At 39.7% G+C, this 22450-nt stretch overlaps 1 protein-coding gene across 3 annotated transcripts in view; it reads left to right on the top strand.

Moving 5' to 3' along the window:
* Positions 1-22450, top strand: part of ANKRD44 (ankyrin repeat domain 44) — a 326656-nt gene that overhangs the window by 156924 nt on the left and 147282 nt on the right. For all 3 annotated transcript variants that reach the window (XM_057551441.1, XM_057551440.1, XM_057551439.1), the window contains exon 3: positions 5287-5365. In XM_057551441.1, the coding sequence (XP_057407424.1) occupies positions 5287-5365 (79 nt within the window). The remainder of the gene's footprint in view (positions 1-5286; positions 5366-22450) is intronic.

Below are 22450 nucleotides of genomic sequence, written 5' to 3'. Positions count from 1 at the left end.
TGTTCTGATGTCCTAAATTTGGAAACTGGTAACTGGACTGTGTCTTTAGGGTGAGGACTGGATATTTTAAATTTTCTATTCCTAACATCCACCCCAATGTCCGGGAGATAATACCTTCTCAATAAATGTCTGTGCCTAGAAAATACGGCTGAGTAAATGGTTGTAAAACATATCCCAAAGTCACTGTACTTATTTTATCCTTCTCCAGTTTTTTTTTTTTTTAACTCTTGTTTTCATCTCTCTTAGACCAAAGTCTTACATGGTTTCTAGCATCATTTGTACTGCTTCCTGTAACTCTTCCTTCATACCTCTTCCCCCAAATTTTGTTCAGTTAAAAAAAAAATAAGGTCTTGTTTTCTCCCTTGGGCTTTGTCCTTCATGTTTAAATGATTTTAAACATTACTCGTATCTCTGTCTGCTGCTTCTATAGTATTATCTCAAGCTCTTGCTGGTTGTTATGCCTGCTGACTCTGGCTTATGGGGAATTAATTGTTTCTGCGTGGGTCTGTGGTTTAGGCTGGTGAGCTCATCTTCAGCGGAGGTTTAATATGTGGGAATCCTGGATTGCTTGGATTGAGAGCACATCTCTCCAGATAGATTTTGTTTCTTCTTCTTGGCACCCTAAGGGTATCCTTGGCTTAGAACCAATTTTTATGCCGATTTTTTAGCTTGAAAGTTTCTAGACTGCAAAGGTATTGTGAATTCAAAACCCCAAACCACACGAGGGCAGACTCTGGAGACGTGGATGCTCAGTGGAGACACTTTTGTTCTTCCACCAAGAATCTAGGCCAAGGCATCGCTTTGCCATCTGCCCATGGAGTGTCTGGCTTTTTCTCGAGCCCACCATTGCACTTCAAGGATCTTTCTTCAAGACCGCTTCATGGGTCTTCCAGTTCCAGTTCTCTACCTCACCTCCCATCCCTGAGCAAGTGTTCAGTCCCAGGCTCCTGGGGTATGACTTCTCTCTGAAGGGTAATAAGCTCATGTGCTTCCAGCTTTGGTTCTCACTTTACTGTTCATTTCTGGCCCCAGACTATTACTTTAACTTACTGTAAGCTCATTTAAATGAATGTTTACTATATGTTTGTCACATTTTCCCCAGAATCTCTTAGGGATTATAATGGAAAGTTTTTTAGACTATCAAGGCAACTTCTAAAATGATGTTCTTGTTTCCATTTTTATAAAGAAAAATGTTTTAGGTTAGTAACCAAGACACCTAATTCTTTGGCATCAGTTTGCTGTGTCGGGCAAGTCATATAATCTAGGGGTCAGATTCCCTATCTTTTAAATAGTGGTAACAAGACTTAACAACACAGTTCTGAAAGGTGTGTCTCCTCTGATAGGGATGTTATGAGATTTAAGTAATAGAATAGATGAAAAGACATTTTGAAAAAAAATTAAAAGCCCTGCATAAGTACCAGATAGGTTTTTTTTTTAACATCTTTATTGGAGTATAATTGCTTTACAGTGGTGTGTTAGTTTCTGCTTTATAACAAAGTGAATCAGTTATACATATACATATGTCCCCATATCTCTTCCCGCTTGCGTCTCCCTCCCTCCCACCCTCCCTATCCCACCCCTCTAGGTGGTCACAGAGCACCGAGCTGATGTCCCTGTGCTATGCAGCTGCTTCCCACTAGGTATCTATTTTACATTTGGTAGTGTATATGTGTCCATGCCACTCTCTCACTTCTTCCCAGCTTACCCTTCCCCCTCCCCGTGTCCTCAAGTCCATTCTCTACGTCTGCACCAGATAGGTTTTGTTTCTTCTTTTAGATGCCATAGGGGTATCATTGGCCTAGGACTTATTTTTACTAGTATTATTACTAGTATTCTCTTTTCCCCAGAGCCTTCCCCCTCCTTCTTCTACCATTGCATCTCCTACTCCATTTGTCTAGCTTATGGCAAGTAGAGTGGCCCTGTACTTAGGCAGAGGATGAACTGCAGTTGGTGAGACCTGGCTGGTTTCACCTCATTGGGTATGGTGATAAATGTGGCTCTGTTATTCACACCTCAACTCATGATCCTGTACATCACTCGGGTTCCTTGCTAGAGAGCAGGTGTTGGTCAGTAGTAATAATGCATTGTTATTTTGGGTAAGGTCTTAATAGCACATGAAATTATTTATGTGATTCTGCTGCTTCAGCGAACCAAACAACTACTGCCTGAATACAGATCTTCTCTGCAGTTACCTGTCTATGGCTTGTCACTGAAGGAGAGTGTCAATTGGCATAGATGTTCAGGAAGCTACAGGAAGCCTTTAAATGCATATTAACAGGAACACTGGGATTTACAGTCAAGGAGTTTTTACAATATGATCTCATGTAACACACCCATTTTATAATATAAAAACTTCAGTTTGAACAAGTTGTGTCATAAAAGGGGCCGCAGAATGAGCAAAGCCAGTTATATAATGATGGACCAACCAGATTTGGATATTGGTGTTTTCTTGGCTTTTATTTGAGGCCAAGTTCTCAAACAGAGCATTGACTTTGCTTCAGGTCAAATTAAAGTTATAATTTGCGTTGGGTTAGTCCTTGTTTAAATCACTTAGGTGAGGCTTAATTTGTTGAACAAAACTCTGGAACCAGTTCAATTCACGAAAGAACATATAATTATATAACTTTTATCCTAAGACCCAAGAGGTACTTTTCAGTTGATATAATGAGGATTCAAAGGGAATATGAAACTAAAAAGGAAAGTGCTTGTAGAAATATCAATAGAAGAAATAGAAATAGAAGACATTTGTGAAAGTCTGGTCTCAGTTATTTGTATAGTTCATTGCACAGATTAATACACTTGATTCTCAAATAAGCAAACATGTTTTTAAATATTGAAACTTTATTTTCACAGAAAGGATGATATAGCAATAAGAGGGTTAACCATGGTTGTATATCTTACTGAATTTTCCAAGGCATACCATTATTTAATGGGGAATAGTTAACATGACTGCCCTATTTCCTCTTATCTGTAGTGATTGCCTGCAGCATACATAGACAACATAAATTCCCAGCTAACTCAAACCCCCTCTTTTGATCCACTGAAAAGTTAGTTAATCCATTCATAAAATCTATTTACCAGACCTCCTAACAAATAGACTGGTCTGAAGATCAGTGCTTGTCATGTTCCCTGCCTGCCATCTGTTTTAGATATTAGTGAGTCATGAAATGCCTAAAAGCTATGGTCTGAAAGAGACTGAGAACAGAGGGCCTGAACTGTCCGCAAACAGAATAACAGAATCCTTAGGCTACAAGGACTGTTAGGTATATTGTCTAATCAAGTGATGATAGGAATGATGATTAAAGTCAGTAGTGAATCCACAAATCTCGAAACTAAAATGCATGCTAGTTTCAGGAGAAACCTCTAAGATAGCATATAGGCTTTTGTTACTGTTGTTATGGGACAGTTGATGGAAGTTTGTGGAAGAGACCACACACATAGACTAGTTCAGTTTGGTCAGTTTATGCTGAGCACCTACTGTGCTGCTACTATGGGGAGAGAGGGGAGTAAGGCCTATTCTTTACTCTATGAGAGTTCTCAGTCTTGGAGGGAAGATGTAACCAAACCAAACTTGGGTCTGCTCGCCTATGTGCAGTAAAGACAATCTACTGATACTGGGCTGTAGTGAAGGAAGGTGCAGCATTTATCGCAAGGCCAAGCAAGGGGTACTTGCCTTAGCAAGGGGTGGCTATTGCTCAAAATGCCTGCACTCCTCAATGGCTTTCGGGGAAAGGTTTTTAAAGTCAGGGTGAGGGAGACGGTTTGGGGATGTGTGACCAGCTTGTGGACATTCTTCTGATTGGTTGGTGGTGAGGTAATCGGGAGTCAACATCATCAACCTTCTGGTTCCAACTTATCTGGGGTCTACGTGCTTGTGGTCAGCATGCAGTTAACTTCTTCCTCTTGGTGGGGGTTTCAGTATCTGCAAAACAACTCAAGGATGTGGCTCAGGATATTATCTATAGCCCTTGAGGAGGAACTAAAGGTCCTAGACTTTGTTTAATGGCTAAACTATTATTATTTTCTCTTACTTTTCTTTGTTTCTTTCTTTCTCACTTCTTTGATTAAATTTATTCTTTGGAACTCGGGGAAGGCCTAGGAGGCTAAAGTTTTTCTACAAACAAGAGGCAGGTAGAGGACAGGGACACGGGTCCTGTCCTGGGAAGGCCCCATAGGGTCCTGCTGGGTTACAGTATCACACAACTATCTATGCTGTGACAATAAAGGCTACTATGGAGCACTTGCTGGGCATGGGCCCAGCCTCATGCCTGACTAGGACTTATTTACTTACATTATCTTGAATGTTCTTATCAGTTCTCTAGGGAGATATTATCATCTCCAGTTTACAGATGGGAAAGCAGTATTTTTTCCCCTGCCTGTTAGCATGCTGCCTCTCAGCACAATATGTTAAATGCCTTGCCAAAGACTGAGACTGGAATCTGACAGGTGAAGGTCTAATCTTGACTCTGCTATATACCTGTGGGGTCTTGAGGACATTTCTTAATTTATTTGAGCCATAGTTTCTCATCTATGAAACAGAGTAATATCTACCTCACCTCTCAGCTTCAAGGTCAACATCCTTACTCAACCACTCTAAGGAATCTTTTTCCCATCTCCCCAGTCACTTGATCTCATTATCCTGTTTTTATTTTGTTATGGCCTTTATCACCATCTGAAAGGATCTCATGTGTCATTGGCTTACATAACTACTGTTGGCCTCCCCACGTGATTATGAGTTTCATGAAGCCAGGGACTGGGCCTGTCATGGTCACCCTCCCTGTCCCCAGAATCTGGCTTCTGGCACATAGTAGGCATTCAATAAGTACTACATGAATGGGCAGTGGTCTAGGCAACAGTTAATGGAAAATGTCCTTGTGAACAATTCCACTAGGTTCTCTTAGAAAGAAAATAAATCATTGAAAGCTTTGAACTATGCTGTTAAGGTAGGTAGAAAGATTTGAATTTTTTTTTTTAACCATACTGAAGGTTTAAAAGTAAATTGAATTTCATCATCCAGTGCATGATGGTCCATCCTTGACCTGAACTGGGCTTCAATAAAAGGAGCAGGGAGGCAAATACGACACACAGACACAGAAATCGGGATCTTTCATACACGTGACTGTGGGAGATGCTGAGAGAAATGTGTAACCAGAACTGACCTGAGTAGGTGTTTGGCCTTCCCTCTCTGTCACAAGCATTAATCTCAGAGTAAGTGACATGTTGTACTATAACTACAAAAGATACCTCCGGCTGCCACTGACTTGTTTATCTTTGCCATTGTTTCAGGATTCTGAGAAGCGAACCCCGCTTCATGTGGCTGCGTTTCTGGGAGATGCAGAGATCATTGAACTCCTGATTCTGTCAGGTAAATATCAGCTGTACTTAAAAGTCAACTGCAGATAAAAATTTAAATGACCAATTTACTGGATTGACTACTACAATGAACCCAAACAAAATTTCTTTACTGTGCTCGTGGAAGTTTGTTTGATCATGGAGTTTATCAGTAGACAAGGGACAATGCAAGACCTTCTTCTTATTGAAAAATGACTTCTCTAGTGAAACTTTTATATTGCTTTGAAAGTCTGATTCCTGACTGTCTAACCAGGCCCAGTATTGTAAATGAATTCAGTACATTTGGATATCTTTTAATTTTTTTTCATTGTAAATAACAAAGAACAAACAAGAAAGCTGTTTTCTTAAGGTCTACATGAACACACGTAAATGTTTATGTGTATCTACATATATTTAAATTGCATTACAAAACAATACTATGTTTTGCTTATGGATACATGACTGTAACAATATAATCAAAGAATAAAAATATGGAAGGAAAAGAAACATATCCATTTCTGGATAGTGGTTACCTCTGAGGAGGCCAACTGAGTGAGAGATGTCTTCAGGGGAGGGTATGAAAGAGACTGTAACTCTGTAAAATATTTTATTTTTTAAAAATTGGGGTAAATATGGCCAACACATGTTAAATCAGATTTGTGTGTGTACTGGTCTTTGTGATATTATTCTCTTTATTTTTCGATGTATTTTAAATATTTCATCAGATTTTTAAAATGTCAGTGTTTTCATTTTTGGAAACCTGTATGCTTGGTACATCTCACCAAACAGGTTTCCAAAATCAGTATGTGCTTTCTCCCTTGAGTATTTGCTAGACAAATCCCCAGAATGAATCTGAGCACGTGCACGTGTCTCAGTGTGGATTGTATGCAGGCCAGCTGGCTTTCTTCCTCCTTCTTTTGGTTTGGGGAGATTCAAATCTGGAGGCAATGCCTCTGCCCACAGACTATGCAAAAGGCCTATAATAAGGTTTTACCTTTGTTTGCAGTAGTAAAGGGAAACTGTAGAATTCCAAAGTCAGCTATGCAAAGGTAGGAACTGACATGGTGTTCGAGCAGATGTAGAGAACATTATGAAAAAGAAGCAAGCGTTGTGCTGTGATACACAAAGAAGACTCACATTGCCCTTATTTTTGTTGTGTTTGTGTCCTTGAGGTGGGTTTTCCCAGGAAACAAGTATTTTGTGCCTTACAATGCTTGTGCCCCGTGTTCCTGACAATCTTGTGGAACTTAAGTTCGACTCCATGTAGTATTTCTGGTGCTCTTGAGAACAGGCCTTCATTCTGATAATTCTAAAGATGTTTCAGGGCTGTGTTCCAAACAAAACATGTACTGTTTGATGCCGGCACAGTCTGTGGCTAACAGACAGCGCACACCTGGCTGGTCGCCCCAACAGGAGAAATTTGGCCCATGGAAAATTATAGGCAGAATTGGTGAGGGTGAAAAATAAAGAGTTTTGTGGTATGACACCTAATGGTCCCGACCCGCTGTACTCACCATCTAAATGTTGTATTAAGAGACAGCTCTGGGTCTCAGAGGAATGTTTGGTTCATGAATGTACAAATTCAAAACCTTGTTTTAGATCCCCAGCTTTGGTGTTTTGGTTTTTGGTTTGTTTTTCCACATTCGAAGGGGAAGGTTTTAATTCTTCAGCATGAAGGACCCATCTATTTTTTTTTCGGGCATCTGGGGTCTGGTGATCAAGAAACTTGGCTTCACCTTCCCTTCACGTGGGCATGGAGTACACCAGCCTCTTTTAAACGGGGCTTATTCCGTAGAGCCAGGAGAAACTGTTCTGTATATCTTGATCTGTACACCTGTTCTCTTAGCCCAGTCACCTAGGAAGAATCACTGGCTATTAATGTCTCTAGTATAATTTTGGGTGGCACATGCTATGGAAATTTTCCTTCTTCCCTCATCAAATTAGGAAGACTAAGGGCATGGGAGAGCATTGGGAAAGTTCTTTAGAAATTTTATTCAGCTGTGGAAACTTAGGCGAATTCTTGGAATTCTCATGGTTTTAATTTCCCCGAAAGGTCCTTTATTCAATTTGTATATATTCCTAAAGAAATATCATTGCAAGAGCAATGATTTCATCTCTGAGCTTACATCTGGCAGCTGACCCTTTAGGGAATCCAACCAAACTGTTTTCCAATTTAATAATGAATGAGGTGCTAACAATTCCCACGTTGGACAAATCACTTGGCTTTGCCAGAATTGCCCATTACAGCTGTGTTCTCCATTGTTGTATTAACTTACAGAGCATAGTGTAACCCAAGCCCGTTAAATTCCTACTGACATTATCTCCTGTTAGCCAGGCAGATGGAACCCTGAATGCCTCTGAGCAGACAGCGAGGAATTCAGGCCTTGCAGATTTCCTCTTCTTCTAACTGCCGGTCCACATTCTGGCTTTATTTTCCCCACCTGCTTCTAGCTTCTGTTTTGGAACTGGCCGAGTCAGGATTAAGGCAAATACAAGGGTCAAGAGCTTGCTAAATCGTTTGCCTGGAGATGGATGAATGAGATCAGTGTGAACCAATCAGTGGCCAAGAGTTAAGAGCCTAGGCTTGAGATACAGGAAACAGAGCACACAGAGAAACAGTCACAGTAACGAGACCCTGTGGAGAAACTGGAGACACACAAGGGTTAGAGAGTTCTGGGCTGAAGGAAGAAAACCGGAAGTACCCACCCTCTAACATGGGAGTGTTTGTGAGTTGTAACTACTAATTAAAAATAGTAAATTTATTAGAACGTAGGCCACCAAACAAGTGGTATTCCTGTAAAATTATTTCCTGTGATTGTTCAAAATGTGATTACTACTCCCAATGCAAATTGCCTCCAGAGCTGGTAGCAGGTCATTCTTTTGATTATCTCATGCATAACAAATATTCATCCTTTGAGGTTGGATTTGATTTTTTTTTTTGGTCTAGAGAAAGAGGGGTGATTAAATGAGTCAATGCTGATTTTGGCCTCCAATGTAGTGCGATTATAAAGTAATGGGCCATTTGCTGATGGGTATATAAACTGGCTCCAAAGGCAGCTCCAAGGGAAGTTTTTAAAATGCTTTGGACAACTGCTACATACATGGAATTATCATACACTCTTCCAAGGTCATTGCTTTGAAGGACAGTGCTCCTGGGCTGTAATAAGATTTGGTCTGTTTGTTAAAAAAAAAAAAAAAAAATCAAAAGCAAGCTGATCTCACTGTATTATAATCATACTTCATATGATCTTTCTTTCATATTTCTTTTTCTTTTAAATTAATTTATTTATTTATCTATGTTTTTGGCTGTGTTGGGTCTTTGTTGCTGCACGTGGGCTTTCTCTAGTTGTGGTGAGCGCGGCTACTCTTCTTTGTGGTGCGCGGGCTTCTCATTGTGGTGGCTTCTCTTTGTTGCAGAGCACGGGCTCTAGGTCCGTGGTCTTCGGTAGCTGTGGCATGTGAGCTCAGTAGTTGAGGCGCACAGGCTTAGTTGCTCCGCGGCATGTGGGATCTTCCCGGACCAGGGCTCAAACCCGTGTCCCCTGCATTGGCAGGTGGATTCTTAACCACTGCGCCACCAGGGAAGTCCCCATATTTATTTCTATAATTAAAAGCCAAACATTGGCTAAGCCCGCCTTAAGAATCAGTTGTTCTCTCTGGCCTGTAAGAGTTTTAGTCATTTGGTTTACCTTTTTTCTTTATTCTTCTTCCTAGAAGACAGGGCTAAGAGAACAGAAATATTGCCTCCGGAAAAGATGCTCAGAGTTGTTTTTACTCCTAATATCTATGATAATAAAATCAAGTGTTACGAGGGATAAGATTTTAAAAAAAGGTACTTAATTTGTAATTAGAGTTTAACTTTTAGTTGGGTCTTTGTTTCTGCAGAATCAGTATAGCCTAGTGCTTTAAAAAAAAAATGATAAGCTTTAAAATGTCCTTGGGGAAAAAGCATTTGCCTTTAAATCATGAGACATGCAGACTCTGTGTCCTTCAGTGCACAATGGTGCCTGACAGGCAGGTAGATAACATGAAGCTTCCTTTAGAAAAATCAGTTATAAATATTCAACTCAAAACCATCTGATGTCTTCCTCTGACATGTAAACAAGACTCTCAGACAGACGGAGGAAGAGGATGAGGAAGCCGGTCTCACGGAATGACACTGATGAAATACTGCGTCCCGATTCAGATAACTCTGCTTTTGTCGTAATAATTTTGTTGTTCTGGGAGAGGAGGTTTACTCGGCAGCTGCCTCTTCAACCTTTTGGAGGAGGATTAGTAGAGGAATGGAGGACTTAAATAGTGACTGAAAGAATCTACTTCCTAGATTTCTAATTATCTTTCATTTCCTCAAGTAACCCCAAAGCTGCATGAACACAGTGCTGATGTTTGTTACACACGGGGCGTGTGTTGCTATGCTGCGCAGCAAGCTCAGGGTCAAGGTGGTGGGATGAATCGGGAGATTGGGATTGACGTATATACACTAATATGTATAAAATAGATAACTAATAAGAACCTGCTGTATAAAAAATAAATAAAATAAAATTAAAAAAAATAATAACGACAATATAAATGTATGCATATAAATTATAAGAAAAACATAGAAAAATAGGAGAAATAGGCAAAGAATATAAATAAATGGTTCTCAGAGAATGAATTATAAATGACCAGTAAACAAACATATTAGAAGATGCCCAACCTCACTGTTAAACAGGAAACCAAAAATGTGAGACCATTTTTCTCCAATCAGATTTGCACTATTTTATTTTATTTCTTTATTTTTGGCTGCATTGGGTCTTCATTGCTGGGTGCGGGCTTTCTCTAGTTGCGGTGAGTGGGGGCTACTCTTCGTTGCGGTGCGTGGGCTTCGTGGTGCGTGGGCTTCTCATTGCGGTGGCTTCTCTTGTTGCAGAGCATGGGCTCTAGGTGCGCGGGCTTCAGTAGTTGTGGCACGTGGGCTCAGTAGTTGCAGCACTCAGGCTCTAGAGCGTAGGCTCAGTAGTTGTGATACACGGGCTTAGTTGCTCTGCGGCATGTGGGATCCTCCTGGACCAGGGCTCGAACCCGTGTCCCCTGCACTGGCAGGCAGATTCTTAACCACTGCGTCACCAGGGAAGTCCTGCAGTATTTTAAATAACTGATAATATCAAGTGTTGATGAGAATGTGGGGAAATTAAGCAATCGTACACTGTGAGTGTGTACATTGATACACTTTGGAGGGTTCAGACTATGAAAACCAAAAGTGTGCTTGACTGTTGACACAGAAAGTCCGATTCTAATTATCTATCCTAGACAAATACTTGCACATTTGCGTAAGGAGTCATTTTCTGGATGTTCATAGCAGCATTGTTTGACTAGTGAAATACTGGAAACAATTGAAATACCCATCAATAGAGAGAATGTCTAAAAAAAATGTGTATTTATATGTTGGAATACATGTGGCAAATAAAGAGAATGGACTCATTCTCTAAGTTTCAACATAAAAAGATATGAAAAATATATTATTGAATGAAACAAGGAAATTCAGTGTTATTACAATATGACACATTAATGTAAAATCATACTTATGAAATAGTGCTATAAATTTTTAAAAATTGTGTAATATTTTAAAAAACAAGAAGACTATTGTATTGGCCACTCAGCTTCTTAATTCTCTGATTTTCTATGGGTACACATATTTGTATATGAAGACATAAAAGAAACCAGAAGCTCACCAACCAAACTCAGAGTAGTAGTTTTCTTCAGGGAGTGAAGAGAGTCCAGCATTGGGGATGATTCTCAAGGGGATTTTACCTAAATCTTTAACAATCTATCTTTTAAAAGAAGAATGCATTCATGTATTACTCATATGATCAAAACATGAAGTAAAATAAGTCTGCTGCTATTCATGGTGATAGGCACATTTTCATAGCTCTGGTTCAAGCCAGTTCAGTCGAGGAGACATTGCTGGATCTCTCTTTTAACCAGAAAGCATCCTTCATGTGGCAACTGTTAACTAAGGTCTCAGCTGGACTCAGAACTGTGCCAGTGGTAGATACCCCCAGTCTCTATCCCTTAGTTCCCTGACTCTACTTCGATAACAGTTAGCAAGCAAGTATACAGTGTTTACCATGTGCCAGGAAGTGATCTCAGGGCTTTTGTGGTACATCCTTCTAGAATGTTTAATGTTTTTACAAAAATGGGTTCATTCATTCATAATGTTTTAGTACTTGCTTTTTGCGCACAACCATAGTTTGTGAACATCTCTCCACATTATTAAGCATTCTTACAAAGCATCGCAGCTACATCATGTGGCTGTATTGTAATTTATTTAACCAACTCTTTGTCTAATGCCAAAGTTGTTTCCAGTATTTTACTTTTATGACTAACCTTTCTTAAATCATCCTTAAAGATTAGTCTTAACATTTACCCAGTTATTTCCTTAAGATAAAGCATTCTAATGTACACATACAAAGACAAAAATAGGTTGTGTATATGAGAGAGAGAGGGAGGAGGGAGGAGAGAGGAGGAGGGGACAGAGGGAGGGAGGAGAAAGAGAGGAGGATGGAAGGTAAGATTTTGGGGTTTTTTTGTTTAACATCTTTACTGGAGTATAACTGCTTTACAGTGTTGTGTTAGTTTCTGCTGTATAACAAAGTGAATCAGCTATATGCATACGTATATCCCCATATCCCCTCCCTCTTGCGTCTCCCTCCCACCCTCCCTATTCCACCCCTCCAGGTGGTCGCAAAGCACCGAGCTGATCTCCCTGTGCCATGCAGCTGGGAAGGTAAGATTTGAACTTGCAGTGGCAAAAGCAGGTAGACACAGGTCAGGCATGCACTACACACATGTCCTCTGCCCTCGTCAGTATGCTGGTGGTTTGGCTGGTGAGGGAGCTACTGGGATGAGATGCTTACATTCAAAATGTGGTGATAAAATGGCATGTGGAAAGACAGCAAAAGATTCGCTAAGATTCTAGAGCCCTCCCACCTTTGGGTAGGCACAAACTTTTTTTTTTTTAATTTTTTTTTTTATACAGCAGGTTCTTATTAGATAGCTATTTTATACATATTAGTGTATACATGTCAATCCCAGTCTCCCAATTCATCCCACCACCACCACCCCCCGCCCCCGTTTTCCCCCCTTGGTGTCCATACATTTGTTCTCTACATCTGTGTCTCTATTTCTGCCCTGCAAACCAGTTAATCTGTACCATTTTTCTAGATTCCACATATATGCGTTAATATATGATATTTGTTTTTCTCTTTCTGAGTTACTTCACTCTGTATGACAGTCTCTAGGTCCATCTACGTCTCTACAAATGACCCAATTTTGTGCCTTTTTATGGCTGAATAATATTCATTATTGTATATATATACCACATCTTCTTTATCCATTCATCTCTGGATGGGCATTTAGATCGCTTCCATGACCTGACTATTGTAAATAGTGCTGCAATGAACATTGGGGTGCATGTGTCTTTTTGAATTACAGTTTTCTCTGGGTATATGCCCAGTAGTGGGATTGCTGGGTCATATGGTAATTCTATTTTTAGTTTTTTAAGGAACCTCCATACTGTTCTCCATAGTGGCTGTATCAATTTACATTCCCACCAACAGTGCAAGAGGGTTCCCCTTTCTCCACACCCTCTCCAGCATATGTTGTTTGTAGATTTTCTGATGATGCCCATTCTAACCGGTGTGAGGTGATACCTCATTGCAGTTTTGATTTGCATTTCTCTAATAATTAGTGATGTTGAGCAGTTTTTCATGTGCCTCTTGGCCATCTGTATATCTTCTTTGGAGAGATGTCTATTTAGGTCTTCTGCCCATTTTTGGATTGGGTTGTTTGTTTTTTTAATATTTAGCTGCCTGTGCTGTTCATATATCTTGGTGATTAATCCTTTTTCCATTGATTTGTTTGCAAATATTTTCTCCCATTCTGAGGGTTCTCTTTTCATCTTGTTTATAGTTTCCTTTGCTGTGCAAAAGCTTTGAAGTTTCATTATGTCCCATTTGTTTATTTTTGTTTTTATTTCCATTACTTCAGGAGGTGGATCAAAAAAGATCTTGCTGTGATTTATGTCAAAGAGTGTTCTTCCTATGTTTTCCTCTAAAAGTTTTATAGTGTCCGGTCTTAGATTTAGGTCCTTAATCCATTTTGAGTTTATTTTTGTGTATGGTGTTAGGGAGTGTTCTAATTTCATTCTTTTACATGTAGCTGTCCAGTTTTCCCAGCACCACTTACTGAGGAGACTGTCTTTTCTCCATTGTATATCCTTGCCTCCTTTGTCATAGATTAGTTGACCATAGATATGTGGGTTTATCTCTGGGCTTTCTATCCTGTTCCATTGATCTATATTTCTGTTTTTGTGCCAGTGCCATATTGTCTTGATTACTGTAGCTTTGTAGTATAGTCTGAAGTCAGGGAGTCAGATTCCTCCAGATCTGTTTTGTTCCCTCAAGATTGCTTTGGCTAGGGCTTCCCTGGTGGCGCAGTGGTTGAGAATCTGCCTGCCAATGCAGGGGACACGGGTTCGAGCCCTGGTCCGGGAAGATCCCACATGCCGCGGAACAACTGGGCCCGTGAGCCACGATTACTGAGCCTGCGCATCTGGAGCTTGCGCTCCGCAACAAGAGAGGCCATGATAGTGAGAGGCCCGCGCACCGCGATGAAGAGTGGTCCCCGCTTGCTGCAACTAGAGAAAGCCCTCGCACAGGAACGAAGACCCAACGCAGCCATAAATAAATACATAAATAAATTAAAAAAAAAAAAGATTGCTTTGACTATTTGGGGTCTTTTGTGTCTCCATACAAATTTTAAGATTTTTTGTTCTAGTTCTGTAAAAAATGCCATTGGTAATTTGATAAAGATTGCATTGAATCTGTAGATTGCTTTGGGTAGTATAGTCATTTTTACAATATTGATTCTTCCAATCCAAGAACATGGTATATCTCTCCATCTGTTTGTGTCATCTTTGATTTCTTTCACCAGTGTCTTATAGTTTTCTGAGTACAGGTCTTTTACCTCCTTAGGTAGGTTTATTCCTAGGTATTTTATTCTTTTTGTTGGAATGGTGTATGGGATTGTTTCCTTAATTTCTCTTTCTGATCTCTCGTTGTTAGTGTATAGGAATGCAAGAGATTTCTGTGCATTAATTTTGTATCCTGCAACTTTACCAGATTCATTGATTAGCTCTAGTAGTTTTCTAGCGGCATCTTTAGGATTATCTATGTATAGTATCATGTCATCTGCAAACAGTGACAGTTTTACTTCTTCTTTTCCAATTTGTATTCCTTTTATTTCTTTTTCTTCTCTGATTGCCGTGGCTAGGACTTCCAAAACTGTGTTGAATAATAGTGGTGAGAGTGGACATCCTTGTCTCGTTCCTGATCTTAGAGGAAATGCTTTCAGTTTTTCACCGTTGAGAATGATGTTTGTTGTGGGTTTGTCGTATATGGCCTTTATTATGTTGAGGTAGGTTCCCTCTATGCCCACTTTCTGGAGAGTTTTTATCATAAATGGGTGTTGAATTTTGTCAAAAGCTTTTTCTGCATCTATTGAGATGATCGTATGGTTTTTGTACTTCAATTTATTAATATGGTGTATCACATTGATTGATTTGCATATATTGAAGAATCCTTGCATCCCTGGGATAAATCCCACTTGATCATGGTGTATGACCCTTTTAGTGTGTTGTTGGATTCTATTTGCTAGTATTCTGTTGAGGATTTTTGCATCTATATTCATCATCAGTGATATTGGTCTGTAATTTTCTTTTTTTGTAGTACCTTTGTCTGGTTTTGGTATCAGGGTGATGGTGGCCTCATAGAATGAGTTTGGGAGTGTTCCTTCCTCTGCAATTTTTTGGGAGAGTTTGAGAAGGATGGGTGTTAGCTCTTCTCTAAATGTTTGATAGAATTCACCTGTGGCGCCATCTGGTCCTGGACTTTTGTTTGTTGGAAGATTTTTAATCACAGTTTCAATTTCATTACTTGTGATTGGTCTGTTCATATTTTCTATTTCTTCCTGGTTCAGTCTTGGAAGGTTATACTTTTCTAAGAATTTGTCCATTTCTTCCAGGTTGTCCATTTTCTTGGCATAGAGTTGTCCATTGGCATAGAGTTGCTTGTAGTAGTCCGTCATGATGCTTTGTATTTCTGCGGTGTCCATTGTAACTTTTCTTTTTTCATTTCTAATTTTATTGATTTGAGTCCTCTCCCTCTTTTTCTTGATGAGTCTGGCTAAAGGTTTATCAATTTTGTTTACCTTCTCAAAGAACCAGCTTTTAGTTTTGTTGATTTTTGCTATTGTTTTCTTTGTTTCTATTTTATTTATTTCTGCTCTAATCTTTATGATTTCTTTCCTTCTACTAACTTTGGGTTTTGTTTGTTCTTCTTTCTCTAGTTCCTTTAGGTGTAAGGTTAGATTGTTTATTTGAGGTGTTTCTTGTTTCTTGAGGTAGGATTATATTGCTCTAAACTTCCCTCTTAGAACTGCTTTTGCTGTATCCTATAGGTTTTGGATTATCGTGTTTTCATTGTCATTTGTCTCTAGGTATTTTTTGATTTCCTTTTTGATTTCTTCAGTGATCTCTTGGTTATTATTTAGTAACATATTGTTTAGCCTCTATGTGTTTGTGTTTTTTATGTTTTTTTCCCTGTAATTTATTTCTAATCTCATAGCGTTGTGGTCAGAAAAGATGCTTGATATGATTTCAGATTTCTTAAATTTACCAAGGCTTGATTTGTGACCCAAGATGTGATCTATCCTGGAGAATGTTCCATACACACTTGAGAAGAAAGTGTAATCTGCTGTTTTTGGATGGCATGTCCTATAAATATTAATTAAATCTATCTGTTCTATTGTGTCACTTGAAGCTTGTGTTTCCTTATTAATTTTCTGTCTGGATGATCTGTCCATTGGTATAAGTGAGGTGTTAAAGTCCCACTATTATTGTGTTACTTTCGACTTCCTCTTTTATAGCTGTTAGCATTTGCCTTATGTATTGAGGTGCTCCTATGTTGGGTGCATATATATTTATAACTGTTATATCTTCTTCTTCAGTTGATCCCTTGGTCATTATGTAGTGTCCTTCCTTGTCTCTTGTAACATTCTTTAAAGTCTATTTTATCTGATATGAGTATTGCTACTCCAGCTTTCTTTTGATTTCCACTTGCATGAAATATCTTTTTCTATCCCCTCACTTTCAGTCTGTATGTGTCCCTAGGTCTGAAGTGGGTCCCTTGTAGACAGCATATAGATGGGTCTTGTTTTTGTATCCATCCAGTGAGCCTGTGTCTTTTGGTTGGAGCATTTAATCCATTCACATTTAAGGTAATTATCGATATGTATGTTCCTATTACCATTTTCTTAATTGTTTTGGGTTTGTTTTTATAGGTCCTTTTCTTCTCTTGTGTTTCCCACTTAGAGAAGTTCCTTTAGCATTTGTTGTAGAGCTGGTTTGGTGGTGCTGAATTCTCGTAGCTTTTGCTTGTCTGTAAAGCTTTTGATTTCTCCGTTGAATCTGAGTGAGATCCTTGCTGGGTAGAGTAATCTTGATTGTAGTTTTTTCCCTTTAATCACTTTAAATATATCATGCCACTCCCTTCTGGCTTATAGAGTTTCTGCTGAAAAATCAGCTGTTAATGTTATGGGAGTTCCCTTGTATGTTATTTGTCATTTTTCCCTTGTTGCTTTTAATACTTTTTCTTTGTCTTTAATTTTTGTCAGTTTGATCACTATGTGTCTCGGTGTGTTTCTCCTTGGGACTCTCTGCACTTCCTGGACTTGGGTGGCTATTTCCTTTCCCGTGTGAGGGAAGTTTTCAACTATAATCCCTTCAAATATTTTCTCGGGTCCTTTCTCTCTCTCTCTCTTCTCCTTCTGGGACCCCTATGATGCAAATGTTGTTGCGTTTAATGTTGTCCCAGAGGTCTCTTAGACTGTCTTCATTTCTTTTCATTCTTTTTTCTTTGTTCTGTTCTGCGGCAGTGAATTCCACCATTCTGTCTTCCAGGTCACTTATCCGTTCTTCTGCCCCTGTTATTCATCTGTTCTTCTGCCTCAGTTATTCTGCTGTTGATTCCTTCTAGTGTGGTTTTCATTTCAGTTATTGTATTGTTCATCTCTGTTTGTTTGTTCTTTAATTCTTCTAGGTGTTTTTTCTTTAATCTTTTAGGTCTTTTTTAAACATTTCTTGCATCTTCTCGATCTTTGCCTCCATTGTTTTTCCGAGGTCCTGGATCATCTTCACTATCATTATTCTGAATTCTTTTCCTGGAAGGTTGCCTATCTCCACTTCATTTAGTTGTTTTTCTGGGGTTTTATCTTGTTCCTTCATCTGGTACATAGTCCTCTGCCTTTTCATTTTGTCTCTCTTTCTGTGAATGTGGTTTTCGTTCCACAGGCTGCAGAATTGTAGTTCTTCTTGCTTCTGCTGTCTGCCCTCTGGTGGTTGAGGCTATCTAAGAGACTTTTGCAAGCTTCCTCATGGGAGGGACTGGTGGTTGGTAGAGCTGAGTGTTGCTCTGGTGGGCAGAGCTCAGTAAAACTTTAATCCACTTGTCTGCTGATGGGTGGGGCTGAGTTCCCTCCCTGTTGGTTGTTTGGCCTGAGGCAACCCAGCACTGGAGGCCACAGGCGCTTTGGTGAGGCTAATGGCAGACTCTGGGAGGGCTCACACCAAGGAGTGCTTCCCAGAACTTGTGCTGTTTGTGTCCTTGTCCCTGCACTGAGCCACAGCCACCTGCTGCCTCTGTAGGAGACCCTCCAACACTAGCAGGTAGGTCTGGTTCAGTCTCCTATGGGGTCACTGCTCCTTCCCCTGGGTCCCGATGCTTTGTGTGTGCCCTCCAAGAGTAGAGTGTCTGTATCCCCCAGTCCTGTCGAAGTCCTGCAGTCAAATCCTGCTAGCCTTCAAAGTCTGATTCTCTGGGAATTCCTCCTCCTGTTGCTGGACCCCCAGGTTGGGAAGCCTGACATGGGGTTCAGAACCTTCACTGCAGTGGGTGGACTTCTGTGGTATAATTGTTCTCCAGTTTGTGAGTCACCCACCCAGCAGTTATGGGATTTGATTTTATTGTGATTGCACCCCTCCTATTGTCTCATTGTGGCTTCTCCTTTGTCTTTGGATGTGGGGTATCTTTCTTGGTGAGTTCCAGTGTCTTCTATCAATGATTTTTCAGTGGTTAGTTGTGATTCCAGTGCTCTCACAAGAGGGAGTGAGTGCACATCCATCTACTCCGCCATCTTCATCCCAAGAGGCACAAACTTCTGAGGTCCTGCGTTTCCTGCGTGTGCTGACTTGCCTCTATTCAACAGCTTGGGAGATCAGCAATAGTGATTGTGGAGAGAGGACAGAATGAGAAAAAAATGACAATAAGACCAGCAAATAACACGTCATTAACTTGAAATTTTCTTATCAAAACCGACTGTACAGGGGCTTCCCTGGTGGTGCAGTGGTTGAGAATCTGCCTGCCAATGCAGGGGACACGGGTTCGAGCCCGGGTCTGGGAAGATCCCACATGCCGCGGAGCAGCTAGGCCCGTGAGCCACAATTACTGCCCTGTGCATCTGGAGCCTGTGCTCCGCAACAAGAGAGGCCGTGATGGTGAGAGGCCTGCGCACCGCGATGAAGAGTGGCCCCCACTTGCCGCAATTAGAGAAAGCCCTCGCACAGAATTGAAGACCCAACACAGCCATAAATAAATAAGTAAATAAAGTTCTTTATAAAAACAAAAAAACAAAAAAAACGGACTGTACAAATGATGTCATCTGCAAAGCAAACAGCAGCTCTTACTCCTCTTTTCTTACTCACCTGGGGTGAGCCTTAGGAAAGTCCTGGAAGAGACTATGAATGGACCATTTTATATGAAAGTGTCATTTTTCTAACAAGAAGGGCAACTAACCAAGAAAAAAGTAGTGTAAGAAAAAGCAACTTAATCCCCCCCTGAACCATTTTCATTAAGAGACATAAAACTTTAAGTGTACTAGCTTTCTTTGAAATATTTTATTAGAAAATATTTCAAACATATAGAAAAGTATGGAGAATAATGTAATTAATACCCATGTATATCAAGCTTTAAGAAATCTTAAGATTTTTCTATACTTGCATTATATCTTTTTGAAAAGGAGGTAAAGCATTGAAGACACAGTTGAAGCCCATTGTATCCTTTCCTTATCCTTTCACACCCTCCCTCCCAAGAGGCAACCACTAGCCAGAATTGGTAGTTGTTTTCTTTAGCCATATTTATTACTTTTATTTCAATCTATGCATCTATAAACAACATATTGCTTTGTTTTTGTAAATTTAAAAACTTTATGTAACTGGTATTAAGCCATTGGTATTAATCTGCAACTTCATTTGTTCATTCAATGTTGTGTTTTTGAAGTGCATATGTTTATATATATAACTTCAGTCTGTTCATTTCCATGACAGTGTAGCATTCCATTGTACAAATATACCACAGTGTATTTTTCCATTTTATTCTTGATCAACATTTAGGATCCCAATATCTTGCTGTTACAAACATGCTTCAGTGAATATTCTTGTACATGTATGAGAGTTTCTCTAGGGTATATGATTGGGTGGAATTGCTGGGTGGTAGGGCATGCACATCATCAGTTTTATTAGGTAGCACCACCCTGTTTCCAAAGGGGGTTGTACCAATTCACACTCTCTATCTATGTTTCCCTGTTGCTCCAAATCCTTGCTAACTCTCGGCATTTCACACTTTAAAAATTTCCCCAATTTGATGGGTGCAATATGCTTTGTTAATGTTGCTTTCATTTGCTTCTCCCTGATGAATTTTGAAAAGTATCTTTTCACATGTGTCTTACCATTTGGGTTTCTTCTTCTTACATTAGCTTTTTAAGTTTATACACAATATTTACTCTGTGAAAGACCATGAAAACAAAATATGTATTTCTGTTCCATATTATTATAACCAGTGTTTGGAACTAGAAGGAAAAATATGAGAAAGAAGGAATGAAATCAAGGGGGAATATATACATATATATGAAAATATATACATGAAAATGGAGAAAGAGGGAGAGAAGAGTGACTCTAAGGACCAGAGAGAAAGATGGGGAAAATGGAAGGGAAATGCAATCAGTGTTAGTTGAATGCTGTATGAATGTTGCTAGTTTTGAAGTGAGGCACACTGCCCTAGAGCTTGGCTTTGAAGTCAGACCACCTGGGTTCAAATCTACCATTTCCTAGCTGGGGACCTGGAGCATGTTATTTCTCATGGCCTTGGTTCCCTCATCTATAAAACTGGCATAATAATAGTATCTCCCTATTAAATGGATTACACATACGTTAGTATAGAGAGTCAGCGTTCAGATCACGTTAGCCATTCTTAACACGGCTCTTAGCAATTTCACAGCTCTAATGGTAGAATCGTAGCTCCTTAGAACTGAAGAGAGCTTCTCAAGCAAACGAGTAGCCAAGCCTGGGCTCTGCCACCTAGCATTTAGAGCTGCACTGTTCAGTATGGTAGCCACACTCCAGCTGTGGCTGTTGAACACTTGAAGTGTGGCCCGTTTGAATGGAGATGTGCTGTGAGTGTGAAATACACATGGGATTTTGAAGCTTTAGCATGAAAAAAAGAATGCAAATTATCTCAATAATTAAAAAATTCAATTGTATGATAATATTTTGGATATATTGAGTTAAGTAAAATATATTACTAAAGTTAATTTACTTGTTTTTTATACCCTTTTTAGTGTGGTTACTAGAAAATTTTCAGTTACTTGGTTCACATTATATTTCCATTGGGCAGCACTGATTTAGAGGCTCTGAGGCAGAACTGATATGCTACCCATAGCGGGTATCAATCTGTCCCATGTAGCATTCCTTCCTACAAACGTACTAAGGAACGGAGTGACTAAAGTGTTGATAAGAACATCATGCAGACAACCAGGTGAAAATTCAAACCCAGAAACAGAGGGAACTTACGGCCAGATGTTCTTCATCTCAGATGACTGATTTGACTTCGTGACACGGAAGTCCCTTAAAAGTGGGCAGAGAATCTGAAGGGACACCCTGATACAGCCATCTCTACCAGTAGGGAATGAGACTTGAATCCAGCTCTTCGTGAAATCTGGGTGATGTTTGTGACGTGTCAAAGAAACAGCCTAGAATTAAGTAACAAATATACATTTGAGTTATGAGAGAGAATAAAAGGTCTGTCTTCTGATATGCAGGTATAAGCACAATGTGGTAAAATAGACATATTTATGACCCGGGTAAAGGCCTGACAAAAAGATGGGTAATTTTAGAAGGGTTGAATAGCTGAATGTTGGAAGAAGAAATACTAGGACCTGAGGGATAAATACTGTTTGTTTCTAAACCAGAAAGGTAGGCTATGTAACAATCATCTGGTGCTCCCTTGGAACTAAGACTTAGGAGAGGAAAGCTAAAATTTGTTTTTTGGTAGGGAAAATTTTGTTTTAAAATTCACAATTTTTTCTGCTCTTAATTACATCTGGGTTTCCTCCTCCCCAGCATTCTCTAGCATCTGAGTCTCTCTTAGTCTTCAAAAGATACCTGTTTGTGCAATCTCTAGGTGATGGTTCTTTGCATTCTTAAATCTATATGTTTGACTTCCCCCTACTTTCCTGGGCAAAGACTATGCCTCTCACTTCCTTGAAGACCTGAGTCATAGATTTAGAAGTAAATATGACATTAGAGGGGATTTGGAAATAAGAACTGGTAATATTTTTCTAGTGCTTTGCAATTTACCAAGCACCTTCAAATTCACTTGATTCTCCCTACCACCTCATGAGGTGGGTAGAGAAGTATTATTATTATGTTGTTGTTAGCCTCATTTTACAGAGTAGTGGCTTTTGGTAGCTGGGCCAGTAGGTGCTGAAATCAGAATCAAATCTGGGTCTTCTGACCATGAATCCCACTGTCCTTCCCAGACCTCATTCGTTTCACTCCAGAGCATTTAGCCCAGGACATCCTGCTACTGGGGAGTGAGATGTGTGCTGCCTTGGCGTCTTAGCACCACCAAACTGATTTTGTTTGGTTCTTACTGATGTAAAGGGCTTGAAACTTTTCAGGTAAGCTGCCTGGATGAAGTTTGTAGAATTAGGATTCAAATAATTTTAAGCTTGATAAACTAAGTAACAA

This window comes from Balaenoptera acutorostrata, chromosome 8 (genome assembly GCF_949987535.1).
Source record: "Balaenoptera acutorostrata chromosome 8, mBalAcu1.1, whole genome shotgun sequence".
Taxonomy (NCBI): domain Eukaryota; kingdom Metazoa; phylum Chordata; class Mammalia; order Artiodactyla; family Balaenopteridae; genus Balaenoptera; species Balaenoptera acutorostrata.
This window is presented reverse-complemented; position numbering and strand designations above follow the sequence as displayed.